Source organism: Prosopis cineraria, unplaced genomic scaffold (assembly GCF_029017545.1).
Source record: "Prosopis cineraria cultivar Desert tree isolate PC_DT_omini unplaced genomic scaffold, ASM2901754v1 PC3, whole genome shotgun sequence".
NCBI lineage: Eukaryota > Viridiplantae > Streptophyta > Magnoliopsida > Fabales > Fabaceae > Prosopis > Prosopis cineraria.
This window is the reverse complement of record NW_026555334.1, coordinates 40564258-40582795: the sequence shown is the minus strand read 5'-3', so window position 1 is coordinate 40582795 and position 18538 is coordinate 40564258. Positions and strand designations below refer to the sequence as shown.

At 36.4% G+C, this 18538-nt stretch overlaps 2 protein-coding genes and 1 pseudogene across 3 annotated transcripts; 1 reads left to right on the top strand and 2 right to left on the bottom strand.

Annotated features, from left to right (window-relative positions):
* Positions 1-3392: 3392 nt before the first annotated feature.
* LOC129307108 (uncharacterized) lies at positions 3393-6463 on the bottom strand. Its single transcript, XM_054947976.1, has 11 exons — positions 6144-6463; positions 5957-6051; positions 5741-5798; positions 5437-5628; positions 5249-5325; positions 5017-5099; positions 4839-4890; positions 4488-4556; positions 4197-4283; positions 3975-4039; positions 3393-3805 (listed from the first exon to the last, which is right to left on the bottom strand). Exons 1-11 carry the CDS (start codon positions 6277-6279, stop codon positions 3697-3699), a joined length of 1023 nt encoding a protein of 340 aa, XP_054803951.1. The 5' UTR covers positions 6280-6463; the 3' UTR covers positions 3393-3696.
* Positions 6464-12747: 6284 nt separating this feature from the next.
* On the top strand, positions 12748-13613 carry LOC129305607 (zinc finger A20 and AN1 domain-containing stress-associated protein 6-like; annotated as a pseudogene).
* Positions 12966-18081, bottom strand: LOC129304723 (purple acid phosphatase 22-like). Of its 2 annotated transcripts, none has more exons than XM_054944485.1 (6): positions 17551-18081; positions 17168-17459; positions 16178-16746; positions 16004-16092; positions 15705-15910; positions 12966-14048 (listed from the first exon to the last, which is right to left on the bottom strand). In XM_054944485.1, exons 1-5 carry the CDS (start codon positions 18079-18081, stop codon positions 15709-15711), a joined length of 1683 nt encoding a protein of 560 aa, XP_054800460.1. In that variant the 3' UTR covers positions 12966-14048; positions 15705-15708. The 2 variants fall into 2 exon arrangements, with proteins under 2 accessions (XP_054800460.1, XP_054800459.1); XM_054944484.1 differs by lacking the exon at positions 12966-14048 and adding an exon at positions 15465-15576.
* Between the last annotated feature and the right edge of the window lie 457 nt (positions 18082-18538).

The following is an 18538-nucleotide window of genomic DNA, read 5'->3' as shown; positions in this document are numbered from 1 at the left end:
TAACTGAAGTTAAGATTCAATTGAGATTAGCAAACTGAGGTTAGAAGAAAAGTCAGTTAATGTAACATAATTTATGTTTGAATACCTTTTTTTTCAAAAGTTAGTTAGATAAATTGAAACTTGTTTGGATGATTTGATTCAAAAGTCAGTTGAGATGTTTAATGACAAAAATAAGTATGATTTTTTTATCTTAAATATTAAATTTTAAATAAGCATGTTTATATTTTTTGACTAACTAATAAGTAAAAAATATTAAACTTAAAATCACAACTAATAAGTAAAATATCTTAAATATTCAATCATGAAAACCTAAAATAAATTAATATTCAATTGATATTTAATTATATCACGAACACGCTGCATCTATCTTGACGATTTGGGTAGATTTGACAAGGATGCCTCACCAATATTGGTATATTCCTCATGGACATCTACACTTTCATCTTCAGATTGCATGAATTGCTCATTAGTAATTAAATTTTTCCTAATAAAGTTATGTATTTTCATTGTTACACAAATAATTTGAACTCGTATTTTATATATAAATTTAGGCATTTTTCATATAATTGCAAACTGATTCTTCCATACTCCAAAAGTTTTTTTTATAGTGCATTTCAAACTTGAATGATAATACTTCCACACTCCAAAAATAAATGTAATGGCTAGGAAATTTAGGAATTTTAAAAAATGTGATAAATAATTTTTTAGCAAAAAAAATTAAAATAAAATGATCAATTGTTCTTGTTGGTATTTTGACTTAAATGTTAGTGAAATTCATAATATATTATATATGCACATGCAATGATTTAGAAAATAATTATGATATTAAAATTATTAATAACATGTTTGGATGATATTTTTATAACTTTATAATTTTAAAATAGATGCAATAAGAAGTTATTGGCTTGATGGAGTCTGTACTTGTCGCCTACATATTGTTGAGTCTCCGCAGCGGTAAGGGAGAAATTTTATTCTGCTCTAAACACTACAAAATTACCAAAATACCCTTTTTAGAAAAATCAGATTTTCTCCCCTATTTCCCATTTCATTCGTGTTCTGCATATAAAAAAAATAGGGAGTAAGAGACAGCTTCAAAAAAACCCTTCTCGATTCTTCTCTTCCGTTCCCAATCGGAGTGATTTTCCAACCATTCTTCCTCCTCCATCATCCTCTATCTCCTTTGTTCTTCTTGTTCGTTTTGTCGACGAGCGCGTGCGCAAAGGAGTTCAGTTTGTCGCTATTAAGTTCATGGATTCTTCTTCTTTCTCCGTCATATTCTGTAGCTGATTCCTCCTAGCTTTTTTTAAAACTAGTCGACGTTGCTGTGTGTGTGGGTGTGCACACAAAGCTTTCATTGTTCTTCCTTCGCATCGCAAATCGTCCACCATAGCTGGTCTCTGTCTGGCTGGTATTTTTTTTTCCTGTTCTCTCATGCTAGATATGCTAAAGGCAGAGCTCGAGTAGATAAAAGACAAGAGAGAGAAAGCATAAAAATTTAAAACGCATTTAATGCTTCCAACGGGTAGCAACGCTAACGCTGAGAACCAAAAGACAGGTTAGTGGGCTTCTTGAATAACGCTCGTTTGCATGCTAACTGAGGTTGAAAATTTATGATAATTCAAACAAGATTTTTTTAACATTTTGCATCTTAACTTCAGTTTGACCCACTCTAACTAAGGTTAGAGTGCAATCCAAACATGCTCTAAGTCTCCTAATGATCGGAATCAGTTTCGGGGCACCATGGTGCTCAGCACCAAAACAGTGCTGTTTGGTAGTGTTTTTTTTTTTTTTTAAACTACAAATTTATTGTAATAATAAATAAATATTATAACATTATTATTTTAATATTTAATAAACAAATAAATATTAAGATGTTAAAATTAAATATGAACAGCTTAACTCATTAAAATATAATTTGAACAGTTCATATATAAATTTTGATCTGAACAATTTAGAATTGTATTGAAAATATTAAAATTGTAAATAAAAATATTTTTTTATTTTATTGATTTGGCACAGTTGTTTATCTATGAGAAATAATATCATTCAAAGCATAGTCAGATATTAAATATAGGTACTTTTTTTAATAAAAATTCAAACATTGATTTATTACAGTATAAGAAATTGGCTCATTTTGCTAGATTCAACTCTTATTTTAAATTATTCAGATCATTTTTTATTTTTTTTAGTACAGTTCTCAATGCTCAGACCAAAATTTTATTCAAACTATTTAGGTTCAATTTTAACATATTAATATTTATTAATTTATTAAATATTAAAATAATAATTTTATAATAATTATTTATTATTATAATAAATTTGTGGTTTAAAAAAAGGAAAAGGAAAAAAAAACACTGCCAAACGGCAGTGATTTGGTGCTGAGCACCATGCCGAAACCGAGTCCCCTAATGATCACAGTCCTAACTTAACTCTCCTAATCTCTTACCTTGTAAAAAAGTCGAGCCTATCAACAAGAGGCATGAGCGATGGAGATTAGGCCATGTTTACGTTTGGGCTTCAGAAATAAAAGATGTAGCTGAGGCATGCCGTTGCGGGGCTTGCCCAAATATGGTTTTGTAAAGTCGTCCACAGACACTCACTCCTTCTATTAAAAAATATAAAATATTTTTAATTAAATATTATTCTTAATAAAATAATTATTTATTTTTAACTAACTCTATATTTTTATATTTATCCTTATTAAACGCCCTACAATAAATATAAAATTATTATCAATATGAGCACTTTTAAAAAAAAGATAATGATTACATCTTAAAAAATTAAAAAAACCTCATATTTTTAAACATATAATTCTTTAAAAAATATCTTATATTTTTAAATAAAGAGAGTACAAGTTTATACTACATACATACTTACCATATCTAACACACTGAGCTTGCCGTGGACCAAATATGACCAAGTATGTGACATCAAAATTCCAATGACCTCCAATGTTACAAGAGTTAAAAGTTCAAACCCCTAGGTGAGGAATGCAACATCTTGAAACTTAAGGACTAGGATGCAAAATATTAAAATGTAAGGATAAGTGGTGCAAAATTTCAAAGATATGAATATGAAATATTAAAATTTATATATCAAAATCTTAATATTTCCCAAAGTGAGGGAATGTATTTGTTCCCTCAGCTTAATGCTCGTTCACAGTACGTAAATCATAAATAAAAAGATCCATATCTTTGTCCAAAGAGCCCTTCCTACCATTTAAATAAGTCACCCTTTGATATTATATTTAAAATTCATCATAATTAACTATCACCATCGTTATAATATATATACAATTTATAAAAAGTTATATTACAAATTTTGAATACTACTAGTTCACCATATTTTGTTAAACACACCAGCGTTGAGCCCCGCGTCTAGTTGATAAAAACTTCAAATGAGAAAGAAGCAATGATAAGTCTTATGCATTACCATACAGGTGATATGACAAACTGCAGTCCTAAAAGAAAAAAAATCTTATTCTGAATAACTGAGACATAGATAACTATTATTAAAAAAAGAAAAAGGAAATTATAATGTTAAATCCTAACATCAAAAACTCAACTGTTATCAAAATTTAGCCTCTCGGTCGCCATGAATGACATCTCCACCGTCCATCCCAAGCAGCATACTGAAAATTCAATCACATAATGATGTGTAGTTCACTCTTTAACCAGCAACATGTTACTTTCTTCATCAACCCGAAGACTCGTTTCTACTTTCTGTGCTTTCATCTTGAAGCACTTGGTATTCTGCATCCACACTCCCATTCTCAATACTTGGCGCAGCAACATGGTCCTTCTCTCTGCACAGGTACCATCAATGGTTCACAACGAAATACACATACAAATAAAAATAAATAAATAAATAAATAAGCACACGAAACCTAATTGCAATTGGATCAAGGTCAAAATAAAATGTGGCATATGGCATATATAGCAGAATCTAAAACAACGAAGTAACTCAGGACATACGTTGTAGAATAAATGACAAGCCCTATAACAACGATTGCGAAGGAGAGGAAGTACAGCCAGTCCACCTGCATTCAGATATAAACATTTCTGTCACATTCCATTTTAGAAATAATAACATCAACTTGAAGAACGTGACTAATTTTGGACATGGTACTTGTAAGTGGTGATTGAATGTTAAACTAAACTCATAATGCCTTGATTGCTCGTTGTGGAAAATAATACCTTCTGGTGATACAAATAGATTTTAAAAACCACTGCCCACATGTCAGATGTAAGAAGAGATAGATTGAACATGGCAGCTCCACTCAACTGCATCGAACAGAAGCATTTTTATCAGAATCAGAGAATCTGTGCAATACTGTTAAGCAAAAAAATCATTTAATGATTTTGCAAGTAAACTCCAAACCAGATTGTTTAACAGCTATGCTATTATAATTAATCATCTTCAAGCAAACATCTCCGTTTCTGCAGAAAAGGAATTATAGCATGCAAGTCCTTAAGAAGGAAACTAACCTTTAAAACAAAAGGAGCAAGTGTGTAAAACAAGAAGCTTGATGCAGTATAGCCCACCAAAGAAAGTACCTAGGAAGGATACGATTGTCTAGTTAAATATGAAGAATTCCTCTATTCCATAGTCAAATATGCTGGCACAATTTTTTTTAATTCATGCTGTGTGCTGTCAATATCAAAAATCTTGCTGTAGTAATTGAAATTCTCTCTTTTTCTCCTCTTAAATGGCAAATTAGTTTACTTCTGGGGGCAGGGGACAACGGGCTTTGGACATTAATGCAGTGAACAAGAATAAAACCTACAACAAAATTATTACTAGGATCTACAATGATATAAGAATTTCAGTTTACTTACTAAATCGGTAGACCATTCAATAGATTCCACATTCTTCAATTCAATTATGGATCTGAAAGTTCATAAAATGAAGGAATACTTTGCGTGCACGAGTTAGAAAATATGACAGATACATGACCATCATTCACAGGCCATTACAAACCAGAAATAAGTTGACAGAGATGAACGATAAGGATACGCTTCAACGACGGTGACTAAGAATCCATAAACACCAATCATGGCAACCACTTCAACACGATCTTTTTTCTTGACACAAAATTCCTACATTTTGTATGAAGAGATCCAAGTGAGTGCATAAAAATTACAAGACGTGATTACAGATTAGATGGAAAGGCCAACTTTACTAATCTCTAGGACACTGGAATCCATATTGCTGCAGACAACTAAACTGAAATAGTCAATATGTGCACCTCACCAACATTGCTCATTGCATAGAAAAGGGTCCCTCCAATGACAAGTACATCACCTAAGATGGGTTTCGTCCCGCCTGAAAGACGGATAATAATGAGCTGCGCTTAATTGGATAATAAACTATTTCATGAATATAGTGGTAAAACTCAAGAGGGAAACTCATATTCGTAATGTAAGAGAATGCAACCTCCTCCAGCAATCCCAGCGTCAGAGAGTAGGACTAAGCCAAGACCTAGCACACATAGGACCGCACCAAAATACTGCCCTATGGAATATCTAGTGCCAATGATGAACCAAGTTAGTATCATGGCCCAAGGTATCGTCCAACAGTCCAGTAAAGTCACACTGGTAATGGATGAATACTGGTACGCTTCATTAACTGCGCATACAAGAATAAAAGACATTAGCATGTTCAGAATTACTTTCGGGTTCATAATTTGCAAGCTCAATGCTGGTTTTGCAATAACAGGGGATATATGAAAGCAACTCACCCAAATAATTCCCTTGAACATCAACAAAACCTAACAGTAAATACCAATACCAAGGAATCTGCAAAGCCCACAAGACGAGGCACAACTTCAGAGTTTAGAATCCCGAAATTTTAATTCATTTTCACCCCAATTGGCCATGCATAAAATCTGGAAAACAGGAGTTCTAATGATTAATAAGTCAGCACAGAGATACCAAGGAGATGAAGATAAGTATACCAGAGTTTTCTGACGCCTGAAAATCAAAATGCTTCCATAAACCAAGGCTAAGGCTAAGTAGTTGAACATACTCTGAGAAAGCGGGGCATTAACACCTACGCAAAATTGATCACCCAGAGAATCCAATATTAGATTTGAAGGTCATACAAAGTCGTTAAAACCTTACAAGCAGCTTAATGGAGATTACCCAGATCGGCTATGAGAGAGGAAGTGAGGCTCATAACTGCCATGATTGCAGAAACAGCTTGACCCAGCGAGAGTAAGCTGAACAGTCGTAGAGTTACATGGGTTCTCCACCACCTTGTCATGGCAAGCCAAACCATTGTCGCTTAACTTAATTCGCTTCAATTTTTGAAAACAGACGCAACTTTCAAAATGGACACTGAATCGAGTAAGACTTTCCGCAATATATTTGCATTAACCTCGGAGTCGGAGACTTGGAGTCATATTAACTAACCACAGGGCTGAAATGCAATTTGTATGCCTCTAATTTTATAAAAATTTCAACTGGGTCCTTGTAATTGAAACACCAGGAGTGATGTCATTGTGGTGTTTCTAAACTGATCCAACCTTTTTTGAGTGGCCAGAAAGAATCAACCAGCCTTGACATTTGATGTCATATAAAACTCAAGACTCCAAGCAATTTGGGAAATTAAACATTATTCATTTGCCTGATACTTCAATTCTCGAATAAAAGAAAAGAAACATTAACTGTTTTTAAAACCAAAAGGATCAAATAAAAAAGTGAATGAAATTAGAAGGATGAAAGCATATTTAACCCTGGTCACGATGATTAGAATAATTGTTTAGAAATAATGAGATATAGCTACCCTTCATTCGTCTGCTTTGAACGGTGGGCGGGACATCACTTCACCATCCTAGCGGTTGAGCCATGAGTCTTGGTGCTCTGCCAATCAAGCGCTCCTTTCTGATCCAAAATTTAGACAAACTAGGAATACCCTGTAAAAAAATTGTCGATCCAAGTACAATAATTGCCTTTACTTTAATCTGTTCCTACACTTTACTACTCCGACTCAAAATATAAAATATTTGTTATCGACCTGTGTTGATTTGTAAGATACTTTACGAAAAAATCAATAGTATTTAGGGGGGGTTGCATAAAAAAAAAGGGATTAAAAAATAGATAAATTGATTTTAATTGAGAGGTAATCTTGAAAAATGATGATAATTTTTTATGTATTTACTACTACAAATCACTGTTAACTATTTTTCTTAATTTTTATAAATATAATAAAAAATGTCTTAGATTAAAAGAGGACTAAAGGAGTACTGCAATACTTGTCGCGCGCACGTGCACGTATTCGAAGGCAACTGCGGATGCAAAATTTATGCACTAATTAAATAATTTTTATCATATATAAATTGACGATTCCCGCCCAATCATGTTCCTCTTCGAAGTATTTTTGTCATGATATCGCTGTGGATTAAAATGAACAGAATGAGAAGGAGGGGTTTGGTTCGTTGAATGCAATTTTGGGCAGAAGTGGATCCTTGACACCGCAGCTGAGAAGGGGTAAAGAGGCCCATTTGGATTGAAACGGGTCGTGGGTGAGGAGTGAGAGAGAGGGCATGGAATGGAGGGATCGTGAACAAAAAAGAGATTGGGACAGGAAACGACGCATTCCATGAACAAGTTCAGTAGAAAGAATCAACAGGAGTTGGTCCGATTGGTAAGCGATTCGGTTTCACTTAAGTAAGGTCTTGAGTTTGAGCCTTGTGTATGCAAAAAATTCTTGTTAGAAGACTCACTCACCATGTCAAGTGCGTGACGCGGGTTAGATCCAGATGTAGTCGAGGCAAAGTTTCGATAAATCGGGTGGGCTATCAAAAAAAAAAGTTTAAAAGAAAGAAGGGGCCCATGGCTATGAAGATCAATTTAGAGAAAGCTTATGATTACATCAAATGGAAATTTTTACATCAAGTTCTTATTGAAACAAGAATGGACTCTAACTTCATAAGTCTAAATATGAATTATATTACTTCCATCTCATTTAATGTTCTGTGGAATAGTGAAAATTTTGATTATTTTTTTTCCTTAAAAGTGGATTCTATCAAGGAGACCCTTATATCACCCTTCTTATTTGTTTTGTGTATGGATAGGCTTTCTCATATTATACGTGATTCAATGGAACAAGGAAATTGGAAGCTTATTAATGTCATAAAGGAGGTCTCTTCAATCTCCCACCTCACGTTTGCTAATGATTTACTACTTTTTAGTGAAGCATTTGAGAAGTAAGCTAAAGAAATGATGGAATGTTTGAATATTTTTGCTAGAGCCTCAGGAGCAAAAGCTAACAAAAGCAAGTCGTCTATTTGTTTCTCCCTTAATATGCTTTTAAGTCTGAAAGGTAGGATCAAAGTTGAAATAACTTAGAGAAGTGATAACTCAAAAACAGTTGAAAACTATTAAAAGTTAACAACAGAGCAGAATACTGCGATGTGTGCACTGTAACAGCCCTCCTGGGTCACCACTGCCTCTCCAGGGTCTTTTCCCAGGCGCTGGACAACACACATGTCACCACATGATTGCCGGCTTTCCCACTGGTAGTACAGTGGTTATTCCTCACCCCACCCTCACGGGGGTCTTTTGGAACCTCCCCAGACTCGAACCTCCAACCTCTACCACCTTAATGAAGTTGAGGCGAAGTCTGGTACCATTGAGTCAAGTTGACCCAATGGTACCAGACTTCGCCTCAACTTCGTTAAGGTGGTAGAGGTTGGAGGTTCGAGTCTGGGGAGGTTCCAAAAGACCCCCGTGAGGGTGGGGTGAGGAATAACCACTGTACCACCAGTGGGAAAGCCGGCAATCATGTGGTGACATGTGTGTTGTCCAGCGCCTGGGAAAAGACCCTGGAGAGGCAGTGGTGACCCAGGAGGGCTGTTATATGTAACAGCCCTCCTGGGTCACCACTGCCTCTCCAGGGTCTTTTCCCAGGCGCTGGACAACACACATGTCACCACATGATTGCCGGCTTTCCCACTGGTGGTACAGTGGTTATTCCTCACCCCACCCTCACGGGGGTCTTTTGGAACCTCCCCAGACTCGAACCTCCAACCTCTACCACCTTAACGAAGTTGAGGCGAAGTCTGGTACCATTGAGTCACTTGACTCAATGGTACCAGACTTCGCCTCAACTTCGTTAAGGTGGTAGAGGTTGGAGGTTCGAGTCTGGGGAGGTTCCAAAAGACCCCCGTGAGGGTGGGGTGAGGAATAACCACTGTACCACCAGTGGAAAAGCCGGCAATCATGTGGTGACATGTGTGTTGTCCAGCGCCTGGGAAAAGACCCTGGAGAGGCAGTGGTGACCCAGGAGGGCTGTTACATGCACACGCACCATAATGGCTCTTTCTCTGTGTCACACGCTGCAGCGTGTTGCACGTTTTTTATAGCAACTCAAGACAACTTCTGACATGCCCTATTTCTCCATCTAACATCCAATTGAGATGATTTAGATGTTTACGGAGAGCTCTTTTTATAAACTAGCTAATGGCATGAGTTTAACTTTCAAATTACATCACACAAAAAAATTGGATACTCAAATACATTTTCAACCATTTTCACAACTTGAGGGTGTCCAAAGCTCCATACAAGTATCACATGCCATTTTTAACATCTAGACCATGCTCAATAGACAATATCAAATTTTCACTCACCAACCTCTTATTACCAAAAATAGAAAGGGAAGGCATTAGCATTGCATTTCACAATAAATATTTAATATCATGACTAAATCAATTGTACTATACTTGTATTAGTATTTTGATTGTATCAACATTTAAAATTTATCATAAATAATATCCCAAGTCCCAAAATACATTCCATGCATCATAAACAATAATATAGTGTAAATGTAAATAAAATGTATCTTAATTAGCAATATACTTAATCATTACAAAATAATTAAAGATGAAAGGCTATACAATAGGAACCCTAGATTCTTAAGCCTTTGGAAGCTTTTTCCTTTTCACAATAAGGCTAGAGTCTATGAAATATTGAAATAGAGAGGTAAGTCTAGCCACTCAATAACTAACATACACCTACCATATGCAATTGTATATTAACTGATTTAAACACATAAAGTAAGTTGATTACTAAAAAATATTCAATTACACAAGATACAAGTTATAATTCTACAATTCACTTCACTTTCACATATCTTATCTCAAATTACATGGTACATTACCACAAAACACATAGACATGTGACAATGACATAAATCATTAATCTCATGCATATTGCCATAACACAAATAACTCTTTAACAATGGCACGCTCGCTACTATGACTTGCTACAAACTTAACAACTATGCTACATGTTGGATAGACACATATTCATAATCAATTCCACCTTATACCTTCCTTATATATTTTGACTAAAATTGTGCATTGTAATATCAAATAGGGCTCCATCCATATGATTGAACTATCCGAGCTCACCAATTGTGAGGTGTAACCTGGTCAAATATTACAAAACTCACTCTTAAACCACGGCTTCCCCCACTCTCAAATATTTAGTGTTGTATACCTTAAATTAGCCTCCTCGATAAACAGGTTAAGATAGCTAAGTTCTAATTTCTCGACAAACTATGGGATAGACTCTCTACAAACAGTGAGATAAGGCTTAGCCTTCATGTACCGGAAGGCAACCATAAATACCATACAAATTTTATACTCCTCTCCCCAAGCGAATGCCTGCCAATGATCATGCAATTTATAATGCTCATACATTTCACAATTTCATATGTTATATGACAATACATTGAGCTCACGCTATGACACTATCCAAGTGAGCATTCATATTATTTTCACAAAACTTTTCAACTTAAACTTTTAATCCTATAACACATTTCAAATCCTATTTTAACCACATATATAGTATTCACATGACAATATAACCATGCAATCATCGCATCGCACATTACGCACTTTTTGATCCAATTACATGTCATAATTTGAAAATCAACTGAGTCCAACTACACATTTTAGTCACATCAAAGATAACACAATATCATAGAGTTTATAGCATGCTTTCACATTTACAAATTCAATTGTATAAGTAAATAAATCCATTCTTACATTACAATACAATTAATAAATAACTACTTATGATAAGATTTCCCTGACCATCTCAAACTTTTAAGAGGTCAAAAATTTATCACTCAATAACTTGCTTTCAAGCTTGCTGTTCAATCTAAACATAGTGCCTGGACAATTAATCTATAATTAATCAAGTCCAACTCATTAAAAATTGTCAAATACATACTTCCAAGCTCTCACTTTCCACTTTTAAAATAGTCAATACTCTCATTTCTTACATTCAAGCTTACCCATTAAGTATATTAACTCTCTTTATCTCCTAGTAGCTTCACTAAACCTTCATGTTGCCATTAATGGCTTATTAACCTTTATAATTTCATATTTAATGCCTATTTTTGGACATTAATGGCTCCCAACTATCATTAATGTCAGAACTCATAATTTCTAGATTTAAATACTCAAAACAACTTTTATTAACTCCATTTAATTTAATGAGTTTAGACCCATAATCTATATGGACCAAAATTATCATTCCAACTCAAACCCTGACTTTAATCTTCCTTAAAATGGAAGAGAAAGGGAGGAAAGGGGTGTAGGACATTAACCTCAATGATTAGGAGCTTCAAATATTCTCATGTCCTCCCTAAAATCATGCACTATAAGAGCTCTCTTCATTCTCCTCATTTCTATGTTCTAACTATTCTAATTTCTTAACAGTTTGCATCTCCTTCTTTTGCAGAATTCATATTGTGTGTTGCAGCGCTTATCCCTATGCGCCACGGTATGTGATACAAAGGAGACTGTTTCATGTACTTTGGCTCTGTATGCCGCAGCACACCACACACACTTCGTGACATTTGGCACATAAACTTTTCTATTATTTTTCTCCACTTTTTAATGCCCAAATGACTCAATTTCACTTTAGACCTAATTTATACTTGAAATCTCAACTAAAAATACTCATTAATCTCTTTTGATTTCACACCACATAAATCCTACTTAATTACCCTTAATTAGGTTAATTATTAGGGGATGAATTTGCAGGATGTTACACAAGAGGAGCTGGAAAGCAAAGTTAAAGATTGAACTACTTACGATGTAGAGGAGTACATCAGATTATCAATAATTATACTAATGAAGGTTATACAGAAGCTTATATCTGTTATGCCTCCAATAACCACTGTGGGAGATGATGTTATGACATGGAACAGAAACTTTTAAGTATATGATACAACATTTAAAGCTATCTAGAAATAGAAAGGAGCTGAAAGGAAAAGGTTCTTTATATGGCAAACATTCCATAATCGGCTACCTTTCAATGCATGGAAGAGTAAGTGGTCTCAAAGCATTACGAATTGCAATTGGTGTTAGACTAAAGTGGAGGATATTCTTTACATTGTTAAAGATTGTACTCATGCCCAACAAATCTGGAAGAGATTAGTGCCGCAAAGGTACCACTTTCTTTTCTTTTCCATATCTTCAAAGGACTGGATGACTGCTAATTTGAAGAAGAAAGTTTGGTAGGACAGTAACTCTAACTAGGATTTGCTATAAGAAGTTATAATCTAGAAATTATGGAAATGGCGGAATAGTAGTGTATTTGATTCAAAATTCTAAAAGCCAAAGGACCCATTTTCTATTATCATGGCCACTTGAACTTTGTTGAACGTGGCAAGGATGATCTAAACTCCAGCAATAACTTCCCACAGTCAACTCTTGGTTACCACCTCTAGATGGGTAGGTCAAATTTAATGTTGATAGGGCAAGAACATCACCGGTTGGAGTAGTTGGATGTGGAGGGGGTGCTCAGAGACCATACAGGCCATTGGATTGTGGGCTTTTGCCATTAATCAAGATCTTGTAGTGCTTATGAAGTAGAGGAGTAGGCAATCCTTAGAAATCTACGTCTGGTTTGGGATTTTGGTTTTAAAAAGGTTCCTATCGAGTCAGATTACAAGAACTTGGTGGACAATATTGATAGCAAACTCACATGAAAACATAGGCAGCTTGGTGTTCATCGAAATCGTTACAATGCTAAAATGGAATAGAGAAGTTTAGATACATTTTGCAAAAAGAGAACAATCTGGTGGAAGAGCACCGATGCCAGGCTCCCGAAGGCCACCAATTCTGTGCTAACAACTGTGGCTTTTTTGACAGCTCGGCCACTATGAATCTTTGTTCCAAGTGCTACAGGAATTTCCATTTGAAGGAGTAACAGGAAGCGTCTACCAAATCCACCATCAAAACAACCCTTTCCTTCACTGCTTCTCTGCTGTCCCCTGGCTCATCTCCGTTATCGGCCGTAGTCTCCCCCGCTCCTACACCAACGTTGAAATTGCTGAAAGTTTCAGCCGATGTGTTGAGCTCAGCCATTGCATCCTTCAGGCCAGAAGTGGCGGCCGCGCAACCGAACCGATGTGCTACATGCCGGAATCGAGTCAGGTTGATCGGCTTCAAGTGCAAGTGTGGTGTCACTTTTTGTGGGACCCACAGGAATTTGGAGAAGCAGGGGTGTGGCTTCGATTTCAAGAGGGTGGGTCGAGAGGAAATCACTCTGGCAAATCCTTTGATCAAAGTTGAGAAACTCGAAAGGATTTAATGCGCACCGTAGGATGTCGGGGGCCAGGGCGATCTAGGATAAGATATGCGAACAAAATGATCAGCACCGTCCACAGCGAACTTCTGTCATGATCATTGGAAGCTGGATAGGAGGATTAATAATTTCTTGAGACGAGATTTTAAGTTCCCGTCTTCTAAAGAAACTAGGAGGGTTGAAAGAGTCGAGGGAGAATTTATGGCTTTGCTTTGTGAGAGAAAGAAAAATTGCCTTTTCTTGTTTTGATTGGAATTGAGATGTCGGGTCCAGCAAGTGGGTGGTTGAATTGTGAAGCATTTAGAGTTGATCTGTCTAACGCCAATTCGGTGCGGATCAGGAGTGATTGTATTTTCAAGTATGAGTGTGGATGTCACCTTATCGTCTTCCTCGTTTGCGCTTGTCATCATTTTAAATGGACGAGTGAGTGTGTCACTTGTACTGAGCAAGATGGATAGATAGTCAGAAGTCAACCACCCCGGATTAACACAGAAGCATATTTTAATTCCACGCGAAGCAAAGCTAATTACTCATTGTAATTACGATGCTATATTGCTCAGCCAGGTTAGAATAGAAATCGTATCATATAACAATTTTATTTAACCATCCCTTATAATTATTCACTCTAGCAACGCGATTTGCATTGAAAATGATGACGATCAACAGTAGTACATAACTTTCTTATAATTTTGAAAATAAATCAGGCGAGAAGTCAGGCTGTCAGTGATTGAGCGATTGGAAACCATGGTGGACAAGCGGACATGAACGCGGGGGGTTTAGCTGGCTGCAGGATGGAGGAAAAATCGAAAGAGTCCTTGTCCCTGGGATTGTTGTCTACGCGTCTTCATATGCTTGGATGATGGATGAATTCTCGTTAATAAATCACCATGACATCCTAAGAGATACACGTGTCTCTCTAGTTGGTGTTCTCGGCCGGCTTTTGTAATGCTGGATTCTTTTGATAAATTATTGCTCTTCCATTAGCTATTCATTTCATTTTAAATTATAAAATATTTTAAAATAAAATTACACATATTAAAAAAATTTATCAAATATATTTTATAATTTTATTTTTTAAATATAAATATAATTTTTTAAAAATATCTTTCATTTAATATCTAATTAGTGAAAACTATTAAAGAAATAATATAATAAAAATGATAATATTAAAAAATATTATTAATAAAATTTTATTTTTGTTAATGTATCTTATACTTTATAACAGTAAATTTTTTTAAAAAATATTTTATAATTTAAAATGGACAGAATAGTAAGTACCTCAACTAATTGAATCTATCTTATACAATTTTGACTCTTGATTATAGGTGCATCTAATGTAGTAAACAGTTTTTTTTTTTTTAATTCTTTGCCGCGATGTACCAGTGTCAGCCTTCGTTTAAAATAAAGTGAAGAAAACTTATTAGGTGGTCATAATTTAGCCACCTGTATACTCCTTTCTCTTATTGGATTTGAGTCGATGCTTGAAAACATAAACTAACTAAAAAAAATATTTTTCCGAGGCAATTCCGAATGCCAATGCTAAAAATAACGTGTAAAATAGAATATGATAAATTTATTTGCATACTTTTAAATTTTCATAACAAATTATGCTGTTCACAAGCGGAAGCAAGTTTAGTGAAACCATATGCCAAAAACAGAATCCATCAAATTGGACTTTATACTCTGGAAAAAAATGTTGATATTAAATGCTTCATCAATTTTAACATATAAAGTATTTTTAATCAAATTACACATATTAATAAAATTTAATTGGAGTAGTTTTTAATTGAAATCTCATTAAATTAAAGTAGTTGCCCACAGGCCTTGGTCAGAATGGGCTAACACTTGGATCCAAGCTCAGAGGAAAGTAAACCTTCAAATTTATGCACAACTCGCTGTCAAGGGCCCAAGGCCCTGTTTCATCAGCTACTCAATTGGAGGATTTGTAGATGTATGAGGAACCAAGGAGCTAGCATGATATGATCAGGTCATTTAGTAAGGTCACTCATGTCTTTTTTTTTTTTAAAAAAATCATTTTCTCATTAATTGGAAGTTTAGTTTCCGTGTTTAGTTTGATGGAAAGAGAAGCAGAAATACTTAATCAGAGTTCATCACGAGCGGGGTTCCGACATGCTTTGGAGCTGCTTAAGCTACTTATCCAAACACTGTCAGCTTCAAACGCATCAGTGTCGTTGTTGCGGTGCCATGACCAATGCGCATGCGTCCCGTTCAGGATCCTTAACCTTCCATGCCCAAAGCTCGGCTCCCGATACAACGACAGAGGGCTCGATGGACTCTTGAACCTGTGCATCTCAAAATGCGCACGCATATCAAATCACCAAACCAAAACTACATGTTTACATTTATTCAGAAAATGTTACGCATAGCAAGCTCACGTTAACGCAAGTCCCTCCCGGTTTCCTCCGTCCCCAATCGTCACATACATGGGACCGCACGGATTAGCCTTCTTGTTATAAATTCGAGTCTGCAATCGATCCCAAATATTAGAAATTAAAGGAGAAGAAACTCAAAAAAAAAAAAAAAAAAAAAATTAAAGGGGGATGACTTACAAAGCGTTCGTACGCATGAACATGGCCGGCAAAAACCAAGTCAACTCGGGCGTTATAAAGAAGGTCTTCCATGGCCTGTCTCATGCTCTCGCCTTCACCTTGATGAGCCGTATTAGTGTTATACCAGGGTGCGTGAAGGAGAGCGATGAGCCAAGGGGTCTTGATCCGATCAACAAGGGCTAAGTCAGCTTGAAGCCACTTGTTCTGGTCAGATTCAACATGGAAGTCGGTGTAAGAACCCAGCATGAGAATGTGAGCACCGGCAGTCTCAAAAGCGTAGTACAGATTAGAGGTGGAGCCACTTTCCTTGAAAGGCATGGGCCAACGAGCATTGAAGGCCGTGAAGCTATCAGGGTAAGTGGTGGGAAAGGACTCGATCTCGTGGTTGCCCTCCGTCACCATCCATGGCCGTCGACTGGCATAGGGCTCCACAAAACGACCAAAAGAGTCCCACAGTGGTTGATGGGTATCCGCATACGACAGATCTCCCGGTAACAGAAATACGTCGTAGTCTCTGCTATCTGCGTGTTTTAAAGTCGATGCTGTCCATTCTGTTTGACCCAAGTCACCTACACATCCACGCACATCAAATATGAATTTAATTACGTATTATTAAAATCATCTCTAGCATTTTATTTCCGCTGTCGTTTAACGCCAGGAGCCTGGTTCCAGCGGATCCAAGCTCTATACCCGGATCACGAGCTGGTTATAAGAACTTTGATATGGAAATCGATGTTGAGCAATTTATAAAGAGTTTTGCCTTTAATTATTATCCTCTATATGTGGCCTAGGATTGTTGCCGCATGTTTGCCAAATTTCCTACAAATTAATAATCAAGTACTGAACACAGAAACCACACCTTTGCGTTGGGTTCAAGCATTAGCCAAAACCACTCTCCAAGGTTTCTCTATTTAGTTGTTTAATTCCACCTGAGGCATAATAAACACAAAATCGAACCCAAAATGAAAAGTAATGAGCGCGACAACTTACCAAGGACTACAAATTCGATAGGGAAGTCAGCCGGAGGAGTCTTGAGGGAAAATTCAGGGCCAGACCCTCCGCAGCGATAGAAGTAAGTGGTGCTGGGCTCAAGAGGTCCGATTTTGACGTGGTGGATCTTACCGGAACTGTACAGAAAATATTGGTACGAAGTGTGATGCCCCCTTGCCTTCTCGCTGTATTCCCCGGACACTCTGCCGTACTCCACCGTCGACGGTGCGTGCTTGTCCTCTGTAATCCACGTAACCCCCACGTGGTTTCGCCCCACCAGCGAAATGTGCACCTTTGTAATCCAACACCAATCGGTCGAGGATTCAAGACATGCTTATGAATGACGCAAATATTATTAAGTGCTCGATTAACAATTAAGGAACCTGTTGAGGGTGAGATTCGGAGCGGTCGTGAGCAGTGAAGATGACAGGGCGAGGAGGCTGACGAGAGAACTCATTCAGCTCGTTTGATAGTGTGGGCCGAGGAAGCAGTGACAAACCTAGGACGTGAATCAGTAGAAGGGACACCAGAAATGATGACTTACATTTCCCCATTTTGGGGGCTTTTCTTGTTGATTGCTTCAATATGCTGCTGTGAATGAATGGTGCTTTGGGCTTGGGATTTCTGAAGATAGAGGAGGAATTATATAAAGGAGTGGCAGACATGAAGAGAGAGAGAGAAAGAGAATACATTTTTTTATTTTCGACTAATGAAAAGGACAATTTGAAATCGATTCTGGCCGGGGGAGTTTGCAATGGCTTCAAGCAAGTCTCAGAGAAATGTTGGATAATCCTTCCGCAACAGCCACACGGAAGTCTCGACTTTGCTTCCTCTCGATTGGTTAATGCTTTGACTTGTCTCTGTTGGTTTTTCTTGGACACGCATGAACGCCAACAAAATTCTCCTCTTTCCATTATGTCAATTGTCGCCGGGGAAAACAAGATCCTTTCTATCCATATTCATGAAAATTTTGATGATGACTCGAAAAAAATATCTCTCGAGTCTTGATAGCATACAAACTCGCGCGCTTATAATTAATGTGTGTGTAAAATGCAATATATTCTTTTATTTTTTTGCCAGCATTGATCATGATCATGTTTAAATCGAAGTGTTTGATGACAGAAAAATATAGTAACTAGATACGCGAATTTATGTGTGGCGTAAAATTTGAAAAATGAGCTGTGTCGTGTGTTATCCACGAGCAGTACATCTTTTAGGATGTTATATATACTGATTAGGTGTAAATTTATTTTTTACAAATCGAGTACTTTTTCCCATTATTGGTTATCTTAAGTACTAGTACTAGCATACAGATGTGGATTTTAAGTTGACTGGGTTGTTTATTTGCTTAATCTGCTCTGCGACGCGTCA

Coding starts and splice junctions, on each gene's coding strand:
- LOC129304723 (XM_054944485.1), bottom strand. CDS start 18,081: ATGGAAAGAGGAGAATTTTGTTGGCGTTCATGCGTGTCCAAGAAAAAC. Junction 16,747..17,167: donor TATCGAATTTGTAGTCCTTG/GTAAGTTGTCGC, acceptor GTGGATGTGTAG/GTGACTTGGGTCAAACAGAA. Junction 15,911..16,003: donor CGGGAGGGACTTGCGTTAAC/GTGAGCTTGCTA, acceptor TGAGATGCACAG/GTTCAAGAGTCCATCGAGCC.
- LOC129307108 (XM_054947976.1), bottom strand. CDS start 6,279: ATGGTTTGGCTTGCCATGACAAGGTGGTGGAGAACCCATGTAACTCTA. Junction 5,100..5,248: donor CAATGAGCAATGTTGGTGAG/GTGCACATATTG, acceptor TACAAAATGTAG/GAATTTTGTGTCAAGAAAAA. Junction 4,040..4,196: donor TCTATTTGTATCACCAGAAG/GTATTATTTTCC, acceptor ATCTGAATGCAG/GTGGACTGGCTGTACTTCCT.